Source organism: Acinonyx jubatus, chromosome B4 (genome assembly GCF_027475565.1).
Source record: "Acinonyx jubatus isolate Ajub_Pintada_27869175 chromosome B4, VMU_Ajub_asm_v1.0, whole genome shotgun sequence".
In the NCBI taxonomy this organism is placed as follows: Eukaryota; Metazoa; Chordata; class Mammalia; order Carnivora; family Felidae; genus Acinonyx; species Acinonyx jubatus.
In genome coordinates, this window is record NC_069387.1 from 43,455,368 (window position 1) to 43,474,811 (window position 19,444).

Below are 19,444 nucleotides of genomic sequence, written 5' to 3' on the forward strand. Positions count from 1 at the left end.
TTAACACAGGGTAGGAATTCTCCGAAACTAAACCAGACAAAGCCTTTACACAAAAAGCAAATTACATAACAATATCTTTCATACACGTAGTTGCAAAATTCCTAAGCCAAATTTTAGCAGAATTAATCTGCCACGTATTAAAATGATAATAAATCCCAACAAACCAAGGTTGGTTTAACCTTTTATACCTATTCAATGTAAGTCATCATATTAAAAAACTAAAAAGAAAAAAAAATTGAAATATATGATCATCTTTATAGATGTAGAGAAAGTAGATGTAGGTGAATCAATACCCATTCCTGATAAAATCTCTCAGCATTCTACAAATAAAAAGAAACCAGTTCGAGCCCCGCGTCGGGCTCTGTGCTGACCTCTCGGAGCCTGGAGCCTGCTTCGGATGCTGTGTCTCCTTCCCTCTCTGCCCCTCCCCCACTTGTGCTCTGTCTCCCTCTATCAAAAATAAAGGTAAAAAAATAAATAAATAAATAAAAGGGAACGTGTTCAAACGAATAAAGAACATCTGTGCAAAATATACAGTTAACACCATACGTAATGGTACTAACACTGTATGATTTCTTCCAAATCAGGAACAAAATAAGGACGCTCATTCTCACCACTTTCATTCAGTGCTGTACTAGAGGTCTAGTCTACGAAATCTAGCAAGGGAAAGAAATAAAAACCATCTAGAAAGGTAGAAATAAAAGTGTTTTCATTTGCAGATGACATGATTATCTATGTAAAACTCCGATGGAATCCACAAACAAAACTACTAGAAAAAATAAATGTTTCAGGTCAGGATATAAGGTTAATATAAAAAAGTTTATTATAATTCTATATACTAGCAAAAGACATTTGGAAATTAAAATTACAAATGACACCAATACCATTTCTAGTAGCATCAAAAATATGAAATATATGATGACAGTCTAAGAAAATATGTGGGACATCTATACAGAGGAAGTTACAAAACATTGCTTAGAGAAATTAAGGAACACATAAAGAAATGGAGAGATATAGCTTGTTTATGATTCAAACACATAAGTATTTTTAAAATTTCAATTGCCCCTAAATGTAGCTAATAGATTCAATGCAATCACATTCAAAATTTCAGTAGGGTTTGCTTGGTTTTTTTTAGAAATTGACAAGCCAATTCAAAAGTTAACATGGAAATACAAAGACATAGATTAGCCAAAACAACGTTGGAAAAGAACGACATTGAACAACCACTACAAGATTTCAAGAAACTGCAATATTCATGGTGGTGTTGTAAAAATATATAAGCAGACCAAGGGAACATAACAGAGAGCCAGAAATAGACCCATGCACATATGGGTAACTGTGGACAAAAGTGCAAAGGCAATGTAGTGAAAAAAGAACAGTCTTTTCAAAGAATGTTGCTAAGACAAGCGAACATCCTTATGAAAAAAGAAAAATAAGACAGAAAGACAAAGTGCTTTAGTACCTGGTTCACAAATTAACTCAAAATAAATTACAGGTTTCTGTGTAAAGCCTGAAACTATAAAATGTCTAGAAGAAAACAGCAGAAAGTTTTGTGACCTTGAGTTTGGCAACAAGTTCTTAGAGACAGCAGTAGAAACGTGAAAATGGACTTCATCAAAAATTAAAATTTTCTGCTTTTCCAGAGACTGAGAAGTCATAAACTGAAAAAAAAAAAATCACCAAAACGACATCTGATAAAGGACTTTTACCCAGCATGTACAAAGGGCTCTAGAAATGTAACAGTATAAAAACAAAGAACTCAAAACTTCTCAGAAGATCGGTACAGTGCTTTATCAAAGAAAATATGTAGAGAGTAAATAAGCGCAATAAATAAAAAGATCTCAAGATTATTTTTCATTTAGGAAATGCAAATTAAACCAGAGTAATATACCACCATGCGCCTATCAGAATGGGTAAAGTGACAAGACTGACCATGCCAAGCGTCAGCAAGGATGAGGTGGAATTGGAACATTCATACACTGCTGGTGGGAATACCAAATGGTACAAGTTTGGGGCGAAACGTTTGGCAATTTCTCAGCTAGCTGAACATACACTACTGAATGGTTCTGGCATTAAACTCCTATGCACTTACTCAAGAGAAGAGAAATGCTATGTGCATACAAAGGCTGATACACAAATGTTTATAGCACCTTATTTTGTGATAGACAAATACCGAAAACAACTCAAAAGATCATCAACAGGTAATTTATCCACAAATTGGGGTATACTCATACAAGGGAATCACACTGAATATTTTAAAAGGGGGAAAAATTGATGCAAACAACAAGGCAGATGAATATCTGTCTTCCTAGGAATGGTCCAACTTTTCTTTTTTGGATACAGTTGGTGCTACATTGTGTGCAACGAAATGGAAAGGCTTCCTTTAAAGTAGGAAAACCTGGGAGGGGAAATAGCCGGGGACTAGAAACACTGAAAATAGAAGGAATACTTCAAATTCCGTCTGTTTCTGTTCAGCAATGTTTCCGCGGCTGGCTCAGTTTGCTCCTTAACGGAGTGTCTTCACTGGTTGGCCCGGTATGTTTCCACATTAGCACAGCATAACAGAGTTGAGAAGAGGTCATCTATAAATGGTGTGTACTTTAGGGAGAAAAAAAAACAGCACAAAAACTATTTTTGCCCCCGGCACCATGATTCTAACATATACTCTCCTGAAGGAGTAAAGCTATATTGAGCTGTCCTTTGATAGAAAAAGGATGAAGAAGTCAGAACAGATTCAGAGACCAATAAGGAATTGTATTTGGGTCACTGAAAAGATAACTCTATTTATAATTACCTCCCGGAACATCTCAATCACACCAAAATGTGATGTTCTGGGTGTGTGTGTGTGTGTGTGTGTGTGTGTGTGTGTTGGGTGTGTGTGTGTGTGTTTTGGGTGTGCACGTGTGTAAGTGGTGGAGTGTGGAGACAGATCGCAACTTAAAAGACGAACAAGTGGCAGCTTTTAAGGTTGAGAACTCAAGTTCCTTGATTCCATTATGGGCTTTTCCTCTTTTTTGTTTCTTCACCAGCTCTGTTCCCATGCAGATTTCCTCTTTTTCGCCTTCTGCTTGCAGGGGGGTCAAGTTCTCCATTTTCCATTTTCTATGCGGTTTAGGAGGGTGAGGGGGCAGATGGCACTGAGGTAGAGGACTGAGTACAGAGGGCTGCCAAGACTTGAAGAGGAGTAAAACTTTAAAACATAAAAAGGGGAGAAGGTTTGAAGGCTGGCAGGGGGATTGGGGAAACCAGGCGAAAAACGAGAGAAAGAGACATAGAATCAACATTTTGGATATCTCCAGCCAGGCATCTGCAGACCTAGTCTCTGCTAGGGAATTCTGCAGTCAGCTAATAACAGGCAGTTCGCAGGGCTCTCTCGTTTTGCACCTAAATGATAAAGTACAGCTTCAATTCCAGAAGAAAAGTCTTTTCCTTTGCTTCCAGAGCCTTCAAATTCACCGTGCTCTCACTAGATTCGCCTTCTTCTGACATATAGTAAATGCAGTTAAAATGCAGTTGTCAGCAAAAACAGCTCCCCTTTGTATATAGGCACAAGTGCCTGAAGGATACCTCTGGGAAAGAGATCCCTGGAATCGAAACCTGCAGATGGGGAAGAAAGAACAAAAAAAGTAGATTTACTGCCACCTTGTGGTCAGAAATTTAACCTTGTTTTTTTGTTTTTTGTTTTTTGTTTTAATTTATTTTGAAAGAGAGTGAGAGCGAGCATGAGCGGGGAATGGGGAGAGAGAGAGAGACAGAGAGACAGACAGAGAGAGACAGGCAGAGAGAGAGAGAGAGAGAGAGAACGCCAAACAGGCTTTACACTATCAGCACAGAACCCAATGCAGGGCTTGAACTCACCACCTGAACTGAGATCAAGAGTCGGATGCATAACCAGCTCAGCCACCCAGGTGCCCCTAACCTTGCCTTAAAGCTTCCAATCAGTAGTAAATGCGGGAAGGAAAACTCAAGAGAAGGTCGGAATGATTAAATGGGCAAGTCTCTGTCTGACAGAGGTGGGGAAGGAGGGGTTCAGAAATTCCCCCAGCTTCTCCCTGGCAAGAAGAAGACAGTGTATGGAATGTGGAAGCCGCTTCACTCACAGGGTCAGCAAAGAACAGGAAACTTACAAGTGGGGCATCAAAGGAGAGCCATCCTCCCAGAGCCATGAGCTGCTCGGCTTCCTCAGAGACAACCCTATCCAGAACGGGAAACTGGAATGGGCGCTTGCTCGCTGGATGAATTCCTGTGGGGAGTGATAGTGATCGAAATTGATGATAAAGTCAGTGTGGTCGTTTTAGATTAGAGTCACAAAACTGCAGAACCAAAAGAGATCTTTGACATCCTTTCTGTAAGGAATGTTTACGAAGCTGAAGATACTATGTAACCTCTCTATCCCGGGTCATGTGTGTACTTAGTGGCCAGATGAGGCCAGAAAATAAGTATTCTGATACTCAAACAAGTGCTCTTCCCCCAAGGGTGTAAACCAGGTTTGTTTCCCATAAGGCAATACTCCAGCATACAACCATACATACAACCATAAAAACTCACCAGATCATCTGTGCTGTTAATTTTCAGCATGTGGGCATCCAAAGACAAGCAATGGTTCTGGCTTTTTTCCCAATTAAATGGGCCAGAGGAGTATAGGTAACAGTTTGCTTCATGCCAGAGCCAGTCTTGGGGACAAGGAGCTAGGAAGATAGCATATCTAATCAGTGAGTGATGCCTGAGTAAAAATATGTCTACAATTCTTAAATCAAGTCTTCCCTCAGGACAGTCACATGTATATCATTTCCTCCTCCTCTTCTTCTTCTCTTAAGTTTTACTTATTTCTTTTGAGAGAGAGAGGGGGAGGGGAGGCAGAGAGAGAGAATCTCACGCAGGTTTCGCACTGTCAGCACAGAGCCTGACACAGGGCTCGAACTCACAAACCACGAGATCATGATCTGAGCCGAAATCAAGAGTCCAATTCTTAACCAACTGAGCCATCCAGGCACACCACCTATCATCCCTTCTTAATTAGAATTATACCCAGACTCTGCAAATCCCTCAAGAGACTCAGAGTCTTTATTTCTCTTAAAGTATTCTGATTTTAGTACACTAAATTAAAAGCAAGGCTGTCGAAAAGAAAAATTGAGCTGACATGTAACTTGAGAATCTGATCTATTTTTTTTTAATTTTTTTTTTTTACATTTATTTATTTCTGAGACAGAGAGAGACAGAGCATGAACAGGGGAGGGGCAGAGAGAGAAGGAGACACAGAATCTGAAACAGGTTCCAGGCTCTGAGCTGTCAGCACAGAGCTCGATGCAGGGCTCGAACTCACCGACCGCGAGATCATGACCCGAGCTGAAGTCGGTCTCCCAACCGACTGAGCCACACAGGCGCCCCTCTGATCTATTTTTTAAAGTTCTGTTTGGAGTAATGGAAGTAAAAGTTTGGGGAATGGATACATAATAGCAATTCTGCTATTAAAAACATACACTGGGGGCACCTCGCTGGCTCAGTCGGTGGAAGGCGTAACTCCTGATCTCAGGGTTGTGAGTTTGAACCCCACGCTGATCGTAGAGATAATTTAGAAATAAAATCTTTATTAAAGAAAGTATGCTTATGTATTTAAAAACTTCGGTTTTTCAAATAATGAATTTAGGCGTCAATACTGTGCTTACTGGGGGCATCTGGGTGGCATCAGTCAGTTAAGCGTCCGACTGATTTCAGCTTAGGTCATGATCTCACAGTCATGATCTCACCTTTGTGCGATTGAGCCCCTCCATGTTCAGCATGGAGCCTGCTCGGGATTCTTTCTTTCCCTCTCTCTCTTCCCCTGCCCCAACTCTTGGCACACGGCGTGCCTGCGTGTTCTCTCCCTCAAAATAAATAAACGTGAAAAAAATTACTGAGCTTCCTGTTTCTAGACATGTGCTGTTCAATACATAGCCATATGTGGCATTTGAACCACCTGTATTTCTTTTAATTTTTTTAAAGTAAATCCTACCTCCAAGGTGGGACTTCAGCTCACAGCTCCAAGGTCAAGAGTCACACACTCCACCACCTGAGCCAGCCAAGCACCCCTCGTTTAATTAAAAAAAACTTTTTGTTTTATTTAACAAAGGCAACATCACTATGGGCCCCAAAATGTTGGCAGTTCTTTCCACATGTTAACTCGTTTCATCCTCATAACAACATGGCCAAATAGGTTTCATTCCTGTTCTTCGTTGGGCACACGGAGGAAATGGGAATGTATGGGAATGGGAACCTTGGCAGGTCCCTCGAGGAACCGCGTGTTGAATTGCTACATGGCGCTACCTCTCAAACTCCTGAGTTTGAATCAATTGAAGAAATATTTCTTGGTGCCCTTCGAGACATTTTGGTACAGAATCTTGGGGTAAACATGGACATGGCCATTTCTTAAGAGCTACTGGAGTGACAATGTTGCACACCAAAGGTTGACAGCCACCGCTAATTTCGTACTCAAAACTTGTCTCAGACTTGAGAAAGCTGGTTGTTTGTTTGCATGTGGCATTTTACTATTAATGTTTTTGAGAATCTTCTGCTTGGTGAAAAGCGGTACATTATCTGCTAATTGGCCTTTATCTCTACTAATAAAAGGCCGTCTCTACTAATTGGCCTTTATCTGACGTGGTCAAGGAATGGAATGTTTTACCTGGGCTATCTACCAGTGAAAAACACATTGCTTATTATTTTTGATTGGTTGTCCATGCCTGGAATCTCTGGGAGATGGTTCCGGATGGCCGTGATGTAGATTTAATCTCACACAACTGATTAAAAAAATGGTTTCACAGCCCCACCTGGGGAATAAATCATTTGGTTGGTATGTGGCTATGTCTGCTTATGTAAACATTCCTGTCCTTGATATATTAGTCTCCTTCCTTACACCTTTTTAGAGATGATGTAGTCTTTTCGTTTCCTCGATAGCTCCCTCTTTCTTCAATTAAGACTTGAGGGGCGCCTGGGTGGCTCAGTTGGTTAAACGTCTGACTCGACTTCAGCTCAGGTCATGATCTCACGGTTTGTGGGTTCGAGCCCCACATTGGGCTTGGGATTCTGTCTCCCTCTCTCTCTGTTCCTCCTCTGCTTGCTCTCTAGCTCTCTCTCAAATAAAAATAAACTTAAAAAAATTACTTAATAAAAAGATGAAATAACATGTTTGACACTTGCTAAAGATCAATTTATCTAAAAATCTCTCTTTTTTTTGAAAGTTAAATAACCCTCTAAATATTGAAGGGCTTTATTAACTCCAAAACTTTATAAAAACTATGTATCATTATTATTATCATTTAACTTATCTGGCTATCAATTTTTCTCATCCTTAAACCAAAGCGATCTGTGGGTATTTGCGAACTGTTATCACATAATCCTTTTTCAAATAAATTACATCGTTGAGATCCACTGACATGTACAAGCAAGAAACTGGAGAAATCTTTGTTTACTAGTGGTAGTTAGTTACTAAGGCTGAGAATAGGGCACTCCTTCATACACCTTCAAGGAAGCAATGCATCTCTGAAAGGATCTCCGTCTCACATCCCTTAAATCTCCCTATGATGAAAAGCATATGCCTGATTTAATTGCATGTTGTAGAAAGACTAAATGACACAGATAACTCTGTAATAACAGCAGAATTCACATCATCATCCCCTTCTTATAGATGCTGTTTCCACCTGCCTCCTAGATTCTGAGATTAAATCAATTCTTCTTAGATAAACTGAATTTCTGGGCCCTTCGTATTTTATTTTTTTTTTCTTATCTAAAGTACCTACCTAACACTTCAGGTCAGCCTGCCTCCGCTGATTTAATTTAAACAGATGTAGCGTATTTTAAGAAATAGTGTTATAGCATAAAGTTATTTTAGAGCTACCCAGGGACAAAGGAAACCCCGTAGGAAAAGAAATCAATGATTCAGATACATTAGAATGGAAAGAAGTAAGAATCTGTGGCAAAGGGTAGGGGTGGGAGCATTCTTCCAGAAAAGTCTCAAAACTAGAATCTTAAAAATTGAGAAGAGTTCGGGGCGCCTGGGTGGCTCAATCGGTTGAGCACCTGACTTGGGCTCAGGTCATGATCTCCCGGGTTCCTGAGCGGGAGCCCCACAATGGGCTTACTGTTGCAGCCTGTCAGCACAGAGTCGGCTTCAGATCCTCTAACCCTCTCTCTGCCCCTCCCCTGCTTGCGCTTTCCCAAAAATAAGTACTTAAAACAAATTTTGTTTTAAGTAAAGAAGAGATCCCTCTCCACCCTCCATACCTGAAAAGTTTGCTGCTTTCCTCAGAGCTTCTTGGAGATTCAGGTTCTGGTAATGAAGTTCCATCTGTTTCTTCGATTTTTCATCCAGCTTCTGGGTAAGGTTTTTTATCATCTCCTTGAGTTCCTTTTCTGACTCCTGGGAAGCTTTTTCTGCCTGCTGCTGTGCTAAAATCTGTCCCTCCAGTATAATTTCCTGGTGGGTAAGGTTTGCTTGATGTTGCTGTAGGAGACCAGACACCTGTGATACTAAATCAGAGCTCAAATAAGAACTCCATTACCAATCCCCAGTAAAAATCCCTCCACTGGATTTTGAGGAAACCAAAGAATCCAATCAAATAATCTATTTTGACAGCAAAGAAACAGCTGGAAAATGACCCAGATTTACTCAGAAATTATGGATTAAAAAGTTATTGGGTATTTCTGCAGTATTTTGTCTAACTATCAGGAACTGTCACGAGCACTTTTGATCAAACAAAACGAAAAAGGATTTTACTTACTATTGATGGTTACAGACAAGTTTAAAAGCAATCATAAGTGGTATATCAGTGACATAAATAAAATACAGACAGTCTGAAATAGATGCTAACCAGACTCATTATCAAGAGCAATTGTCATTAATGATCTACTGTTTGTTTCTTTATTCTTCTGCTAACTCACTACACTTTTGAACTTCCTAATTTTATTTAAAAACTGCGACACCCTTTTATTGGAGACACAGATTTTAAGTTGCCATGTCAGAACAGTTTCAAACGTTTTTTGTTTCTTAGGATTTTTTTTTTTTTTGCCTTTTCTTCAGCACATTTTAGGAAGGGTGAGGAGAGCATAAAGTTTGTGAAATCTAGCAGGCCAACTAATATTAAGGGTCAAATGTCTCAGTTCTGGAAGCTTGATGGTTCGGTACAAAACAGACCCCTTGGCTTGAAGACCAGATCCGACTCTGTTGTAAAGTGATTCTTCTCACAGGAGGACTCATCCCGTCACCACCACTGAGTCAAGGGCACTTCTTCTAGTCATTAGGGAAGGCCTTAAGTGTTAACAGATCAAAAAAATAGTTTGTGATCTTAACCAACAACTGAGAGACAAATAGCACTTAAAGGCTGTAATGATCTAGATTCTAGATAGATGAAATAACCCAGATCCACAACTTAAATGCACAGGCAGATGAGGCGGGTGATCTGTACCATCTTCATTCCTTCTTGGGCATTCTCATTCTTCTTATCACTTCTTTTCCTGTCAACATCCTCTTTTCTGAATGGCCATATTATAAATTCGAATTACATTTATTTTAAGTGTTTCATTCGTTAAGGGGGTGTTTCTGATTCTTAAATTTATTTTTTAACTTTATTTATTTATTTTTGAGAGAGAGAGAAAGAGAGAGAATGAATTCCAAGCAGCCTCCGTGCCATCCTCATGAAGCCCGACACAGAGTTCAAACTCACAAACCAATCATGAGATCATGACCTGAGCTGAAATCAAGAGACAGATGCATAACTGACTGAGCCACCCAGATGCCCCTCTGATTCTTAACTTTAAATTGGTATTTAATCACCTCTATTAAAACTCAGTGTGAACTGTATGACATTTCTTTTCCTTGTGGGTCTCTTAGGGGATCTCGTGGCTTAATTGCTTCCAATTATTTTCTTTCTCATCATTCCAGGATTTAAACAGACTTTACCCATGAAGTTATAAAAACAAAACAAAACAAAAACCCACCATTCATAATCTTCATTCCATGTCCCAGTCAACTTGAGGGATAAGCACAATACACTTACTCATCTTCCAGCTCATTCTAAAAACAGTTTGCTTAAAACGCATCCAAATCAAGGATGTTTGTAGTTGTTATGAAACCAATGAATTAACCACGTTTGCAAGTTCTCACTTTGTCCTCCATCATTTCCCTGTGCTAGTACTTACCTTGCATTATCAGCATGATAAGAGTCACCAGTAATCCCAAGCAAAGGACCCCTAGAAGCACAGCGGCAGGGCACCACCACCGAGAAGAAAGAAAATAAAAACCTAGAATGATAGAGGATTGAATCAGAAGGACATAAACGATGGACGCAAGACGTCAAGCAATTCTTTGGAAACTGTACCTGGTACTTTGCACTCCTTACCTCTAGTCCTCCCAAGGGCTCTGCCAATAGTTCATTACCCATATTTATAGATGAAAAATACAGATAATATAAGTAATTTACCCATGGTCACACATTTGACGCTGTTTAAGAGCCAGGATTCAATACCAGGTATGTGATGTTAGGTATCCGATTCTAAAGCTTATACTCATCTATTCTCCCTACAATGACTTTCCAAGAAACCCTCAGTCCAACTTTGTTCGATCAACTTTATATTTTTAGTATAGATTGCGTGTGCGCATGTACACGCACACATACACACACACACTTCACATACAGTGTGTTTTATAAGTAGCATACCATGAAAGAAGGTCAGATACCAAGCAAATAAGCTTTAGTCAGTTAATCAACAGATTGCCTCAAAGAATTGTTTTTGTGCTTTCAAGTTTTATTCTACTGAAATTACATCTTGGAACTGAGGTTATTGACCAAACAAAAATAGGAATGCAACTTCAATACTACTCTGACCCATATTAATGTCATGTCCTATACTCACACCAGCTGTGGCCCTGTAGTTGCAAGAGGAAAGTTCATCATTATTATAGATAAAAATAAATCATGTAGCTTCCAGGTATATGAATGCCTAATTATGTGTTCCATCACTAAAAAAAGCCCAGATATTTTGGTTCAGCAGGAAAATATCTCACATAACGCATCTGGACTTCTCACCCTGTACAATACACAAATAAGGCACTGGTCATGTTATCCTTTATATGTAGACAAGGAAACCCAAAGTTTCAGTGAATTGTACAAGATCACACAGATGTTAAGATCCAAACATAGGCCTTTAATCTGTCAGCCGCTATGCAGCTTAGAACACTGCATCACAAATTTCCAGTGTGAATGTGCAATGATCCAAATCAATTAATGGTCGAATATATTCACAGAGTTCTCATTATGTCAAAAGCACTTCTGTTAGACTTCAGAGATGAGACAGACACAATAGAAAGTGTAACAGGAAGAAATACAGTTCATTCACTGGTTCAAAAGTTGTTAAGCTCCTAGAGTGTATATGGCAAATTGGCAGAGAAGTAGGAGATAGTTGTGTCTCTTGCAAATAATTGCCTAATCCTAGCTTGGGGGTAGATATCTGTGTAAATCTTTCAACCAATATTTCCCTTTGGTCCGTATTCATTCTATACTATAGAAGACCAAATATGTCTACCACCCTTGAGTGATGAAACTCCTGAATTTTTAGAAGAAATCACAGGATCCACACCTGTGTGGGGAAGGCACATACTCCCATTTTCTACAGGTCACCCTTTGTCCCATTTCCTGGGTAGGTAGAGACCATTAACCCAATCTCGGCTCCCGGTAGTGATTTTCTGATCAGAAAGCAATTGGATTCTTTGTAGTAGGTGATTGATCTAATCAGGTTCTGAGAGAAGATTTAGCTTCATAATGGTAATAAAATTCAGGCCTATTTACTACATGAAGAATGAGTGAATGAATGAATGAATGAATGAACAAGTGACTATTGTTGACTTGTAAGTTTACCTGTAAATGACAGTACTGTTTTCCTACCAAGTTAAGTTCAGCAACTCAAATGCTCAATCATTCCATGTTCAAACTTATTTTCCCTGTTGAGGGAAATTTCTATCTTGTTTATGGGAACATGACCTGGAATGTCTTTATCCAAATTCCTGACAACACTTGTATTGTACAAATACAACTTCCCCTATTTGTATTTTATTCCTTTCTCTGGGAATGGGTATAAGATAAAAGGCAATTTACTCAGACTGTCTGTGGAATTGGGATTATGAATTAATTTACATTTAAGGAGTTTAACTTACCGTATATATCAAAAAATTACAATTTTCAAGGCAGTGGTACACAATAAGACGTGATTTGCGCTCAACTATACTGAATACCATTTCATCTGCTTTGGATAATTCATAAAACGATACCCTGTTTTTGCAATGCCTCAAGAAGACTTGTTATAAAAAGTATCATTGTATACACTGGGTGAATTCAACATCTTCTTAACCTTCTGATGGATTGGATTCTTGATAAAGAGGAGGTTGTGATACAATTCTAGCTGCCTGAAAATGAGTGGTTTTGTTAATTCCCCTGATCCCCACTTAGTCCTCTGTAAAAGGGGGGATTATAATAGTCCTAATTTCAAGATGTAAAGATTCAGAGAAGTAATGCACGTAGAGAGGATATCAGAGAACACAGCCTATGATAAATGTTCCATAAAAATTATTAGTATCTGCTACATCATCATTCAAAGCAAGTTAATTCATTCACATCTAATTTTTCTTTCTTTTAAGTAAGTGTTATTAATTCTACACTGTTTTTCCACACTCTGGTGTTTAAGCTGTCTGATCCTCTATTCAGTTCCTTTACATGTTGAGCTAATCCTGGAATTCTGTCCCTATGTACGTTCACCCACCCCTAGTACCTTTAGCTTTCTCTCCATTTGGCTTCTGGTCGGGTTGGTCTTTCATAGCCGTACTCTTAAGGTCATCAAAAATCATTTCCAAATTCACTCCAAGAATGAGAGAGTGAAGCAGTCAAGGACTTCTGCATAAAGTAAAAATTGGTGAGCTCCTGCTGGAGTGTTTAAATAGCTACTGCTATCTAATTGAAGAATGACTCAATCATTGGTAGGAGGAAGAAGAGGCTTTGCTTCACACTGGGAAGTCGGCTGACGCAAATTCTTGGGTTATGTCTATTGCAAGTGGGGAAAGTGGCGATTCTGCTAAGTATTTCAGGATGTTTCACTAGGTAATTTATGAAAGGGAAAACTGTATTTTCCGTGAGCATTAGAGGAGAGCCAGTTTCCTCTGTTCATAATTCCAGTGTCCCTATTTGTTTACTTCACTGTAGCAGACTTTCTCTATATTGTAACTTTCATAAGTCTCTTTTAATTCTGACTGTTTCAATCAGCAATAGATCAGAAATTTTTGAGGTAATCACAGGATTCATCTCTAGCCATGATGACCATGATAATTTTAGAACTTAATTCGAAGCACTATTTCATACAGTGGCAGTATAACATCGCACCAGTGAGAACACTGGAGCCAGAGGGAGCTAGTTTCAAATTTTTCCTTTGCTAAGCCCTTGATCTATAATCTTGGAAAATTACTTAACATTCTGAACCTATGTGGTTTTGTTTTTGTTTTTGTTTTTTTTTGTTTTTTAGAGAATTATCTTTTTTCTTCTTCTTTTTAATGTTTATTTATTTTTTTTCCAAAGGAGAGAGAGACAGGCAGAGCGTGAGCCAGGGAAGGGCAGAGAGAGAGGGAGACACAGAATCTGAATCTGGCTCCAGGCTCTGAGCTGTCAGCACAGAGCCTGAGGCGAAGCTTGAACTCTTGAACCATGAGATCTTGACCTGAGCCGAAGTCAGACACTTAAGTGACTCAGCCAACCAGGAGCTCCTGGATCTATGTCTTTGTCTATAAATTGGGACATTGGAATGTCCACTGGATGATGTTGATAATGTTGCTATAAGGATTCATGTGAAATATTGACTGAAAATGCTAAGTACTGTACTTCAAACATAAGAACTCAATAAATTATAGTAATAATATTAGTAGTAGTAATATTTAGCATAGCTGAATTACCCAGAAAAGAATACATTTTACATATAATTGGAGTCACAAGACTCTTCATTGATCTCGCCGTAAGGATGACTATATGAATTCATTGATAGAATTCTCACCTATTTTTCCTTTATAACCTCCTAACCAGAGAAGAAATGTCTTACTGAAGTTATGCATACTTTTAAAAACATTTTTCATTTTTGAGAGAGAGAGAGCATGAATGAGGGAGGGGCAAAGAGAGAGGGGGACAGAGGATCGAAGTGGGCTCTGAGATAACAGTCGCGAGCCTGACGCGGGGCTTGAACTCATGAGATCATGACCTGAACTGAAGTCGGACGCTCAACTGACTGAGACACCCAGACGCCTCTACATGCTTCTTTAAAAGTTCTTATTTACTGGAGATATTTTCTGAAGTATTTATGGGCAGAATGATGGGATATCTGGAATCTGCTTTAAACTATGCCAGGGAAAAAAATAAAAGGAGGGGATACATAAAAGAACATTGAAAAAATATGCATACATAAATAAAATATCTAGGAAACTATGAAGAAAAATCACTGATATTGACAGCCTAATTAGGATTCCATTTCCCTCCTCCTCCCTGGATTTTTTATTTTCCTTTTTTCTGTGCCAGGTATCTGAGACCAAACTGAACATAGTTCATCTGTCACTTAAAGTTTTGCTCTGTGATACAGTTCACCAGAAAAGCTCAGCATGTAGCAAATATATCCTGGTCAAATCAGCTTGTAACAAATCAATGCTACTTACCTTTATCACACAAGCACTACCCAACGTCCCTTGACTGTAAGTGCCAGAAAGCAAGATTGCTGCCTGAATTCACCATGGCGACTTTCGCGTAAATAGAATCTCAGGAAAGTGTTTTTGATAATGAATTAATAAATGCTGAAATTACATCTCAAGGAAGAGGACACTTTATCATTCCCCACAGTGACTCAATTATTTTGTATGCCATCAATATTCTAGTGGATTAAGATGAGATACAGATGTGTACTTGTTGACATGGCACATTTTTCCTTTTTTAATGTTTATTTATTTTTGCGGTGGGGAGGGGCAGAGAGTGAGGGAGACACAGAATCTGAGGCAGGCTCCAGGCTCTGAGCTGTCAGCCCAGAGCCCGATGCGGGCTTCGAACCCACAGATTGTGAGATCATGACCTAAACGGAAGTCAGATGCTTAACGAAATAAGCCACCCAGGCGTCTGGACATAGCACATTTTTCTTGTGAGCTAGTTACCTTTTATGGATTGTCCTAGGAAGAAGTGTCTTGGAAAGACATATGTGACTGTGTAGCTAAAACACCCAAAGATACACCCAGGACTAGAAAGAACAACATTCTTTGAAGGAGGCCTAAGATTGAGCTAGATTTCTCAGACTTCAGATAGTCACCTTCACACCCCACCCACGAAACCAAGGACCAAATAATCATCCATTGTGCTTGGGGTCAATACTCATAAGATGCTCCCTAAGCAGTCTGGGACCTGGTGATGAGCTCTACAAATCCTGTACTCCCTTCAAATACATTTTTTTTCTTAAAAAATCCTCTGCACTTAATATCTATAGGTAGGATTGCCATCACTGTGGTAGAGTCCCCTTCCTAAGGAAAAAAAACAAAAACAAAAACCTCAAGGCAACCGGGCTATATATGACAACATCCTTCACGATCTTGTAACATAAGAACACTTAATCAGACTACATATTTGTGTGTTACCATTTATGGGAGACAAGGAAGTAGAAAATACATTTTAAAAATTATACCACGTGGTGTTCGGGGCTCAGTTCTTCGGGTGCAAACCCAACTGAGGGGTGCCCGCAGGAATAAAATTGCTTCCTGGAAAAAAAGCCTCTGTGTCACGATTCTCTGTGCAAGAATCCTGCTACATCATCAGTCCCCCCCCCCCATTTTATATACTCTAATAGAGCACTCTATTGATTTTCCATTCCATTAAAGTTATTCCCTCTCTCCAACAAATTACAAGCTCTTTATGAGTAAAGTTGGATCCCCTTCTATTAAGAAAAGCTTATTCTTTCCTATCGCCCTGGAATACCATATAGGTTATAATATTCTGCAAACAGTAGGCAGTTAATACTTGAGATTCTTAGCTACTAAAACATCACCAGCATAAGCTGGATTTTAAAAATACAAAGGCATTTAAGGAAAATATGTCTTCGTTCTTTATTTTGAGAAAGTGGAGCTAATGCCCAGAAAATGTAAGAGATTTACTAAACGTCTCTTTTCTACCTGAAGCCAGACAAGAACTCAGCTCACTATTCTTCTTCTCCAACTTAATGCTCTGTAATTTTCATTTTTTTTTAATTTTAAAAAATTTTGTTTAAGTTTATTTATTTATTTTGAGAGAGAGAGAGAGAGTGAGAGCAGGGGAGGAACAGAGAGAGAAGGAGAGAGAATCCCAAGCAGGCTGTGTGCTGACAGATGCGAGGCTCGAACTCACGAACTATATGAGATCATGACCTGAGCCGAAGTCAGACACTTAACCGACTGAGTCACCCAGGTGCCCCGAAACTCTGTAATTTTACTTTTTTCTTTCATTTTTTTAATGTTTATTTATTTTTGAAAGAGAGACAGAGTGCGAGTGGGGTAGGGCAGAGAGAGAGAGAGGGAGACACAGAATCCGAAGCAGGCTCCAGGCTCCGAGCTGTCAGCACAGAGCCTGAGATCATAGAGCCGATGTCAGACGCTTAACCCTTGACCAACTGAGCCACCCAGGTGCCCCAAATTCTGTAATCTTCGAACAGTGACTCCAGTGATGGTGAGTAATATGTGTCAACTTGTCTGGGCCACAGGGTACCAAGATATCTGGTCAAACATTTTTCTGAGCTTCCCTGAGAATGTTTTTGGATGAGATTCCCATCTTAGTCAGTGGGGTAAAGATTTCCCTCCATAATGCGCATGGCCTCGTTCGATCTGTTGAAGGCCTGCATAGAACAAAGACAGTAATCTTCCTCCAAATAAGAAAATATTCTCCAGCAGCCAGCCTTTGGGTTGGAACTTCACCTTGGCTCTCTTGGGTCTCAAGCCTGCTGCTCCACATTACAGATTTGGGCTTCCCGGTCTCCATAATTGCATGAGTCAGTTTCTTACCGTACATCTTTCTCTATAAATATGCACCCTCTTATTGGTCCTGTTTCTCTAGAGGACCGTGACTAACATAACTCCTCATTTCTTCCTTCTCCCCATTCCTGGAAACCACCATTCTATTTTCTCTTTCTATGAACTTGACTACTCCAGGTACCTCATATAAGTGGAAACATACAATATCTGTCCTTTTGTGTCTGGCTTATTTCACTTAGATTAGGGCTTCACGATCTGTCCGTGCTGTAGTACGTCTCAGAAGTTTCTTTTTATTTTTTCTAATGTTTATTTATTTTTGAGAGACAGAGACACAGAGCACCAGCAGAGGAGGGCCAGAGAGAGAGGGAGACGCAGAATCCGAAGCAGGCTCCAGGCTCTGAGCTGTCAGCACAGAGCCCGACATGGGGCTGGAACCCACGAGCTGTGAGTTCATGACCTGAGCCGACGTTGGATGCTTTACCGACCGAGCAACCCAGGCGCCCCATGAATTTTCTTTAAGGCTGAATAATATCCCATTGTATGTATATACCACATTTTGTTTATCTGTTCATCCATTGATGGACATTTGGGTTTCAAAACCTGTGGGATAATTTCTACAATCCTTTTGTGGCAGATAGCTGGACGAAATTCACAGACTTTAACTAGTTCTCACTTCCTGCCCCCTGATGTTGTTCATGCACTTGTGTAATCTTCTCCCCTTCAGTGTGGGTGGTATCCATGGTTTGGATGTGCCAAAGTGATAGAATGTATATGATGATGTATTTGTGATTACATAAGTTATGGTGTTTATTTTGATAAAGTTTCTCTCCCTCCTCTTGGCCAGATTTAAAGAAGCAAGCTTACAGAAATCCTATAACCACAAAGAAATGAATTCCTGGGGTGCCTGGGTGGCTCAGTCAGTTAAGCATCTGACTCTTGATTTTGGCTCAGGTCAGGATCTCAGTTTGTGAGTTTGAGCCCCACAGCGAGCTCAGCGCCCTCTGTACTGGCAGCGAGGAGCCTGCCTGGGATTCTCTCTCTCTCCTTCTCTCTCTGCCCCTCCCATTCTTTCTCTCTCCCCTTTTCAAAACAAATACATGAAACATTAAAAAACAAAGAAATGAATTCCCGCCTGAGGTAGCTTGGAAGCATATCCTTCCCCAGTTGAGTCTTCTGATGGGAATACAACCCAGAAAACATCTTGACCTCAGCCTGTGAGACCCTAAGTAGAAGACCCAACCAATCTGTGCTCATACTTCTGATCCACAGACACTGTGAGATATATAGATATAGATATAGATATAGATAGATATAGATATAGATATAGATATAGATAGATATATCTATATCTATATATAATGTGTGCTCATAAAATTTGTGGTAATGTGTTATATGGTATATAAAACTAATAATACTTTGATAAACTTAATCCCTTCTATTTTGTTAAATTCCCTTAAATCGAATCCTGAGTGTCAATGCCTCTGAGGTTGTCACTCAATGCTTACATTGCAATCTTGATTCATAAGATAGAGCACTTCCTGGTGGAGTCGTTGCAAGATGAAACTGATGTCTTCTGCTTTATTATCTATTTTTGAAGCTATGGGTGTGGCCCAACTCACTGCTCAACACTTTATAACTCATGCTTGGTGACTCACAGTAAAGATAGTCCTGGACTCTATTTCACTGAGGCACAGAAAGGAAGGGAATTCATGGCTGGTCATCTGACATAGGCAAGGTCAAAAGGAGAATAATCAAAGGGGCCAGAAACAAGTAATTTTTTAGCTCCACTTGTTACAGGTTTTGTATAACAATTTCCTGAGGCATAAGTGAAAGACCTCTATGTACATGTACACTCCATTGGTTCCACTCCAAGTCTTTAACAACCTGGTCAAAAGCTAATGATTCACAAACTTAATAGAACTACAAGATTGTGTAGGATTGAAATGAGGTCGTTCCCCTCCATCTCAGCCACCTTCCCTTCCAGTCTGTACCCTGTTTAGTCTTCCTACACGGATCCTCTCTCCTCTCTCAACATTCGTGATGTAGAGGTTTTGACAGGGACAGAACTGGGAATTAAAATTGCCACAAGGCATAATCACTCTCATTAGGATAAACAAGAAGTTCTACTTCTCTGAAGAATAATCCAGTGAGGAAAAAAAAATGGCAGTAGTTATTCTAAGAAAGAATATTAACAAGGAGGTCATTAAAAGAATCGTGTTTTGTTCAAACCTGTTAGAAAGCTGGAGGGCAAAAAGGTGATGGCAATCACATGCAGGAAAGTGCAGTGGGGGCAAAGATCATGGTAATGGGCAAACCTGTTCACTCAGGTTTGGCTGGCATGATTGGGGAAGAGATGGCCAGAACAGCAAGGGGAAATATTCAAAATTGGAATACCAGGAAAGCTAAAACATG

At 39.7% G+C, this 19,444-nt stretch overlaps 1 protein-coding gene across 1 annotated transcript; it reads right to left on the reverse strand.

Annotated features, from left to right (window-relative positions):
• Positions 1-800: 800 nt before the first annotated feature.
• Positions 801-12,970, reverse strand: OLR1 (oxidized low density lipoprotein receptor 1). The gene is made up of 6 exons (XM_015061801.3): positions 12,796-12,970; positions 10,174-10,275; positions 8,260-8,505; positions 4,549-4,688; positions 4,128-4,243; positions 801-3,597 (listed from the first exon to the last, which is right to left on the reverse strand). Exons 1-6 carry the CDS (start codon positions 12,869-12,871, stop codon positions 3,453-3,455), a joined length of 825 nt encoding a protein of 274 aa, XP_014917287.1. The 5' UTR covers positions 12,872-12,970; the 3' UTR covers positions 801-3,452.
• Between the last annotated feature and the right edge of the window lie 6,474 nt (positions 12,971-19,444).

Bases quoted from the DNA above. Each gene is read 5' to 3' on its own strand.
- OLR1 (XM_015061801.3), bottom strand. From the start codon at position 12,871: ATGATTTTTGATGACCTTAAGAGTACGGCTATGAAAGACCAACCCGAC. The intron at 10,276-12,795 runs GTACTAGGGGTG...CTATCATTCTAG, and splicing joins AAATGGAGAGAAAGCTAAAG to GTTTTTATTTTCTTTCTTCT. The intron at 4,244-4,548 runs GTGAGTTTTTAT...CACTCCCCACAG, and splicing joins TTAACAGCACAGATGATCTG to GAATTCATCCAGCGAGCAAG.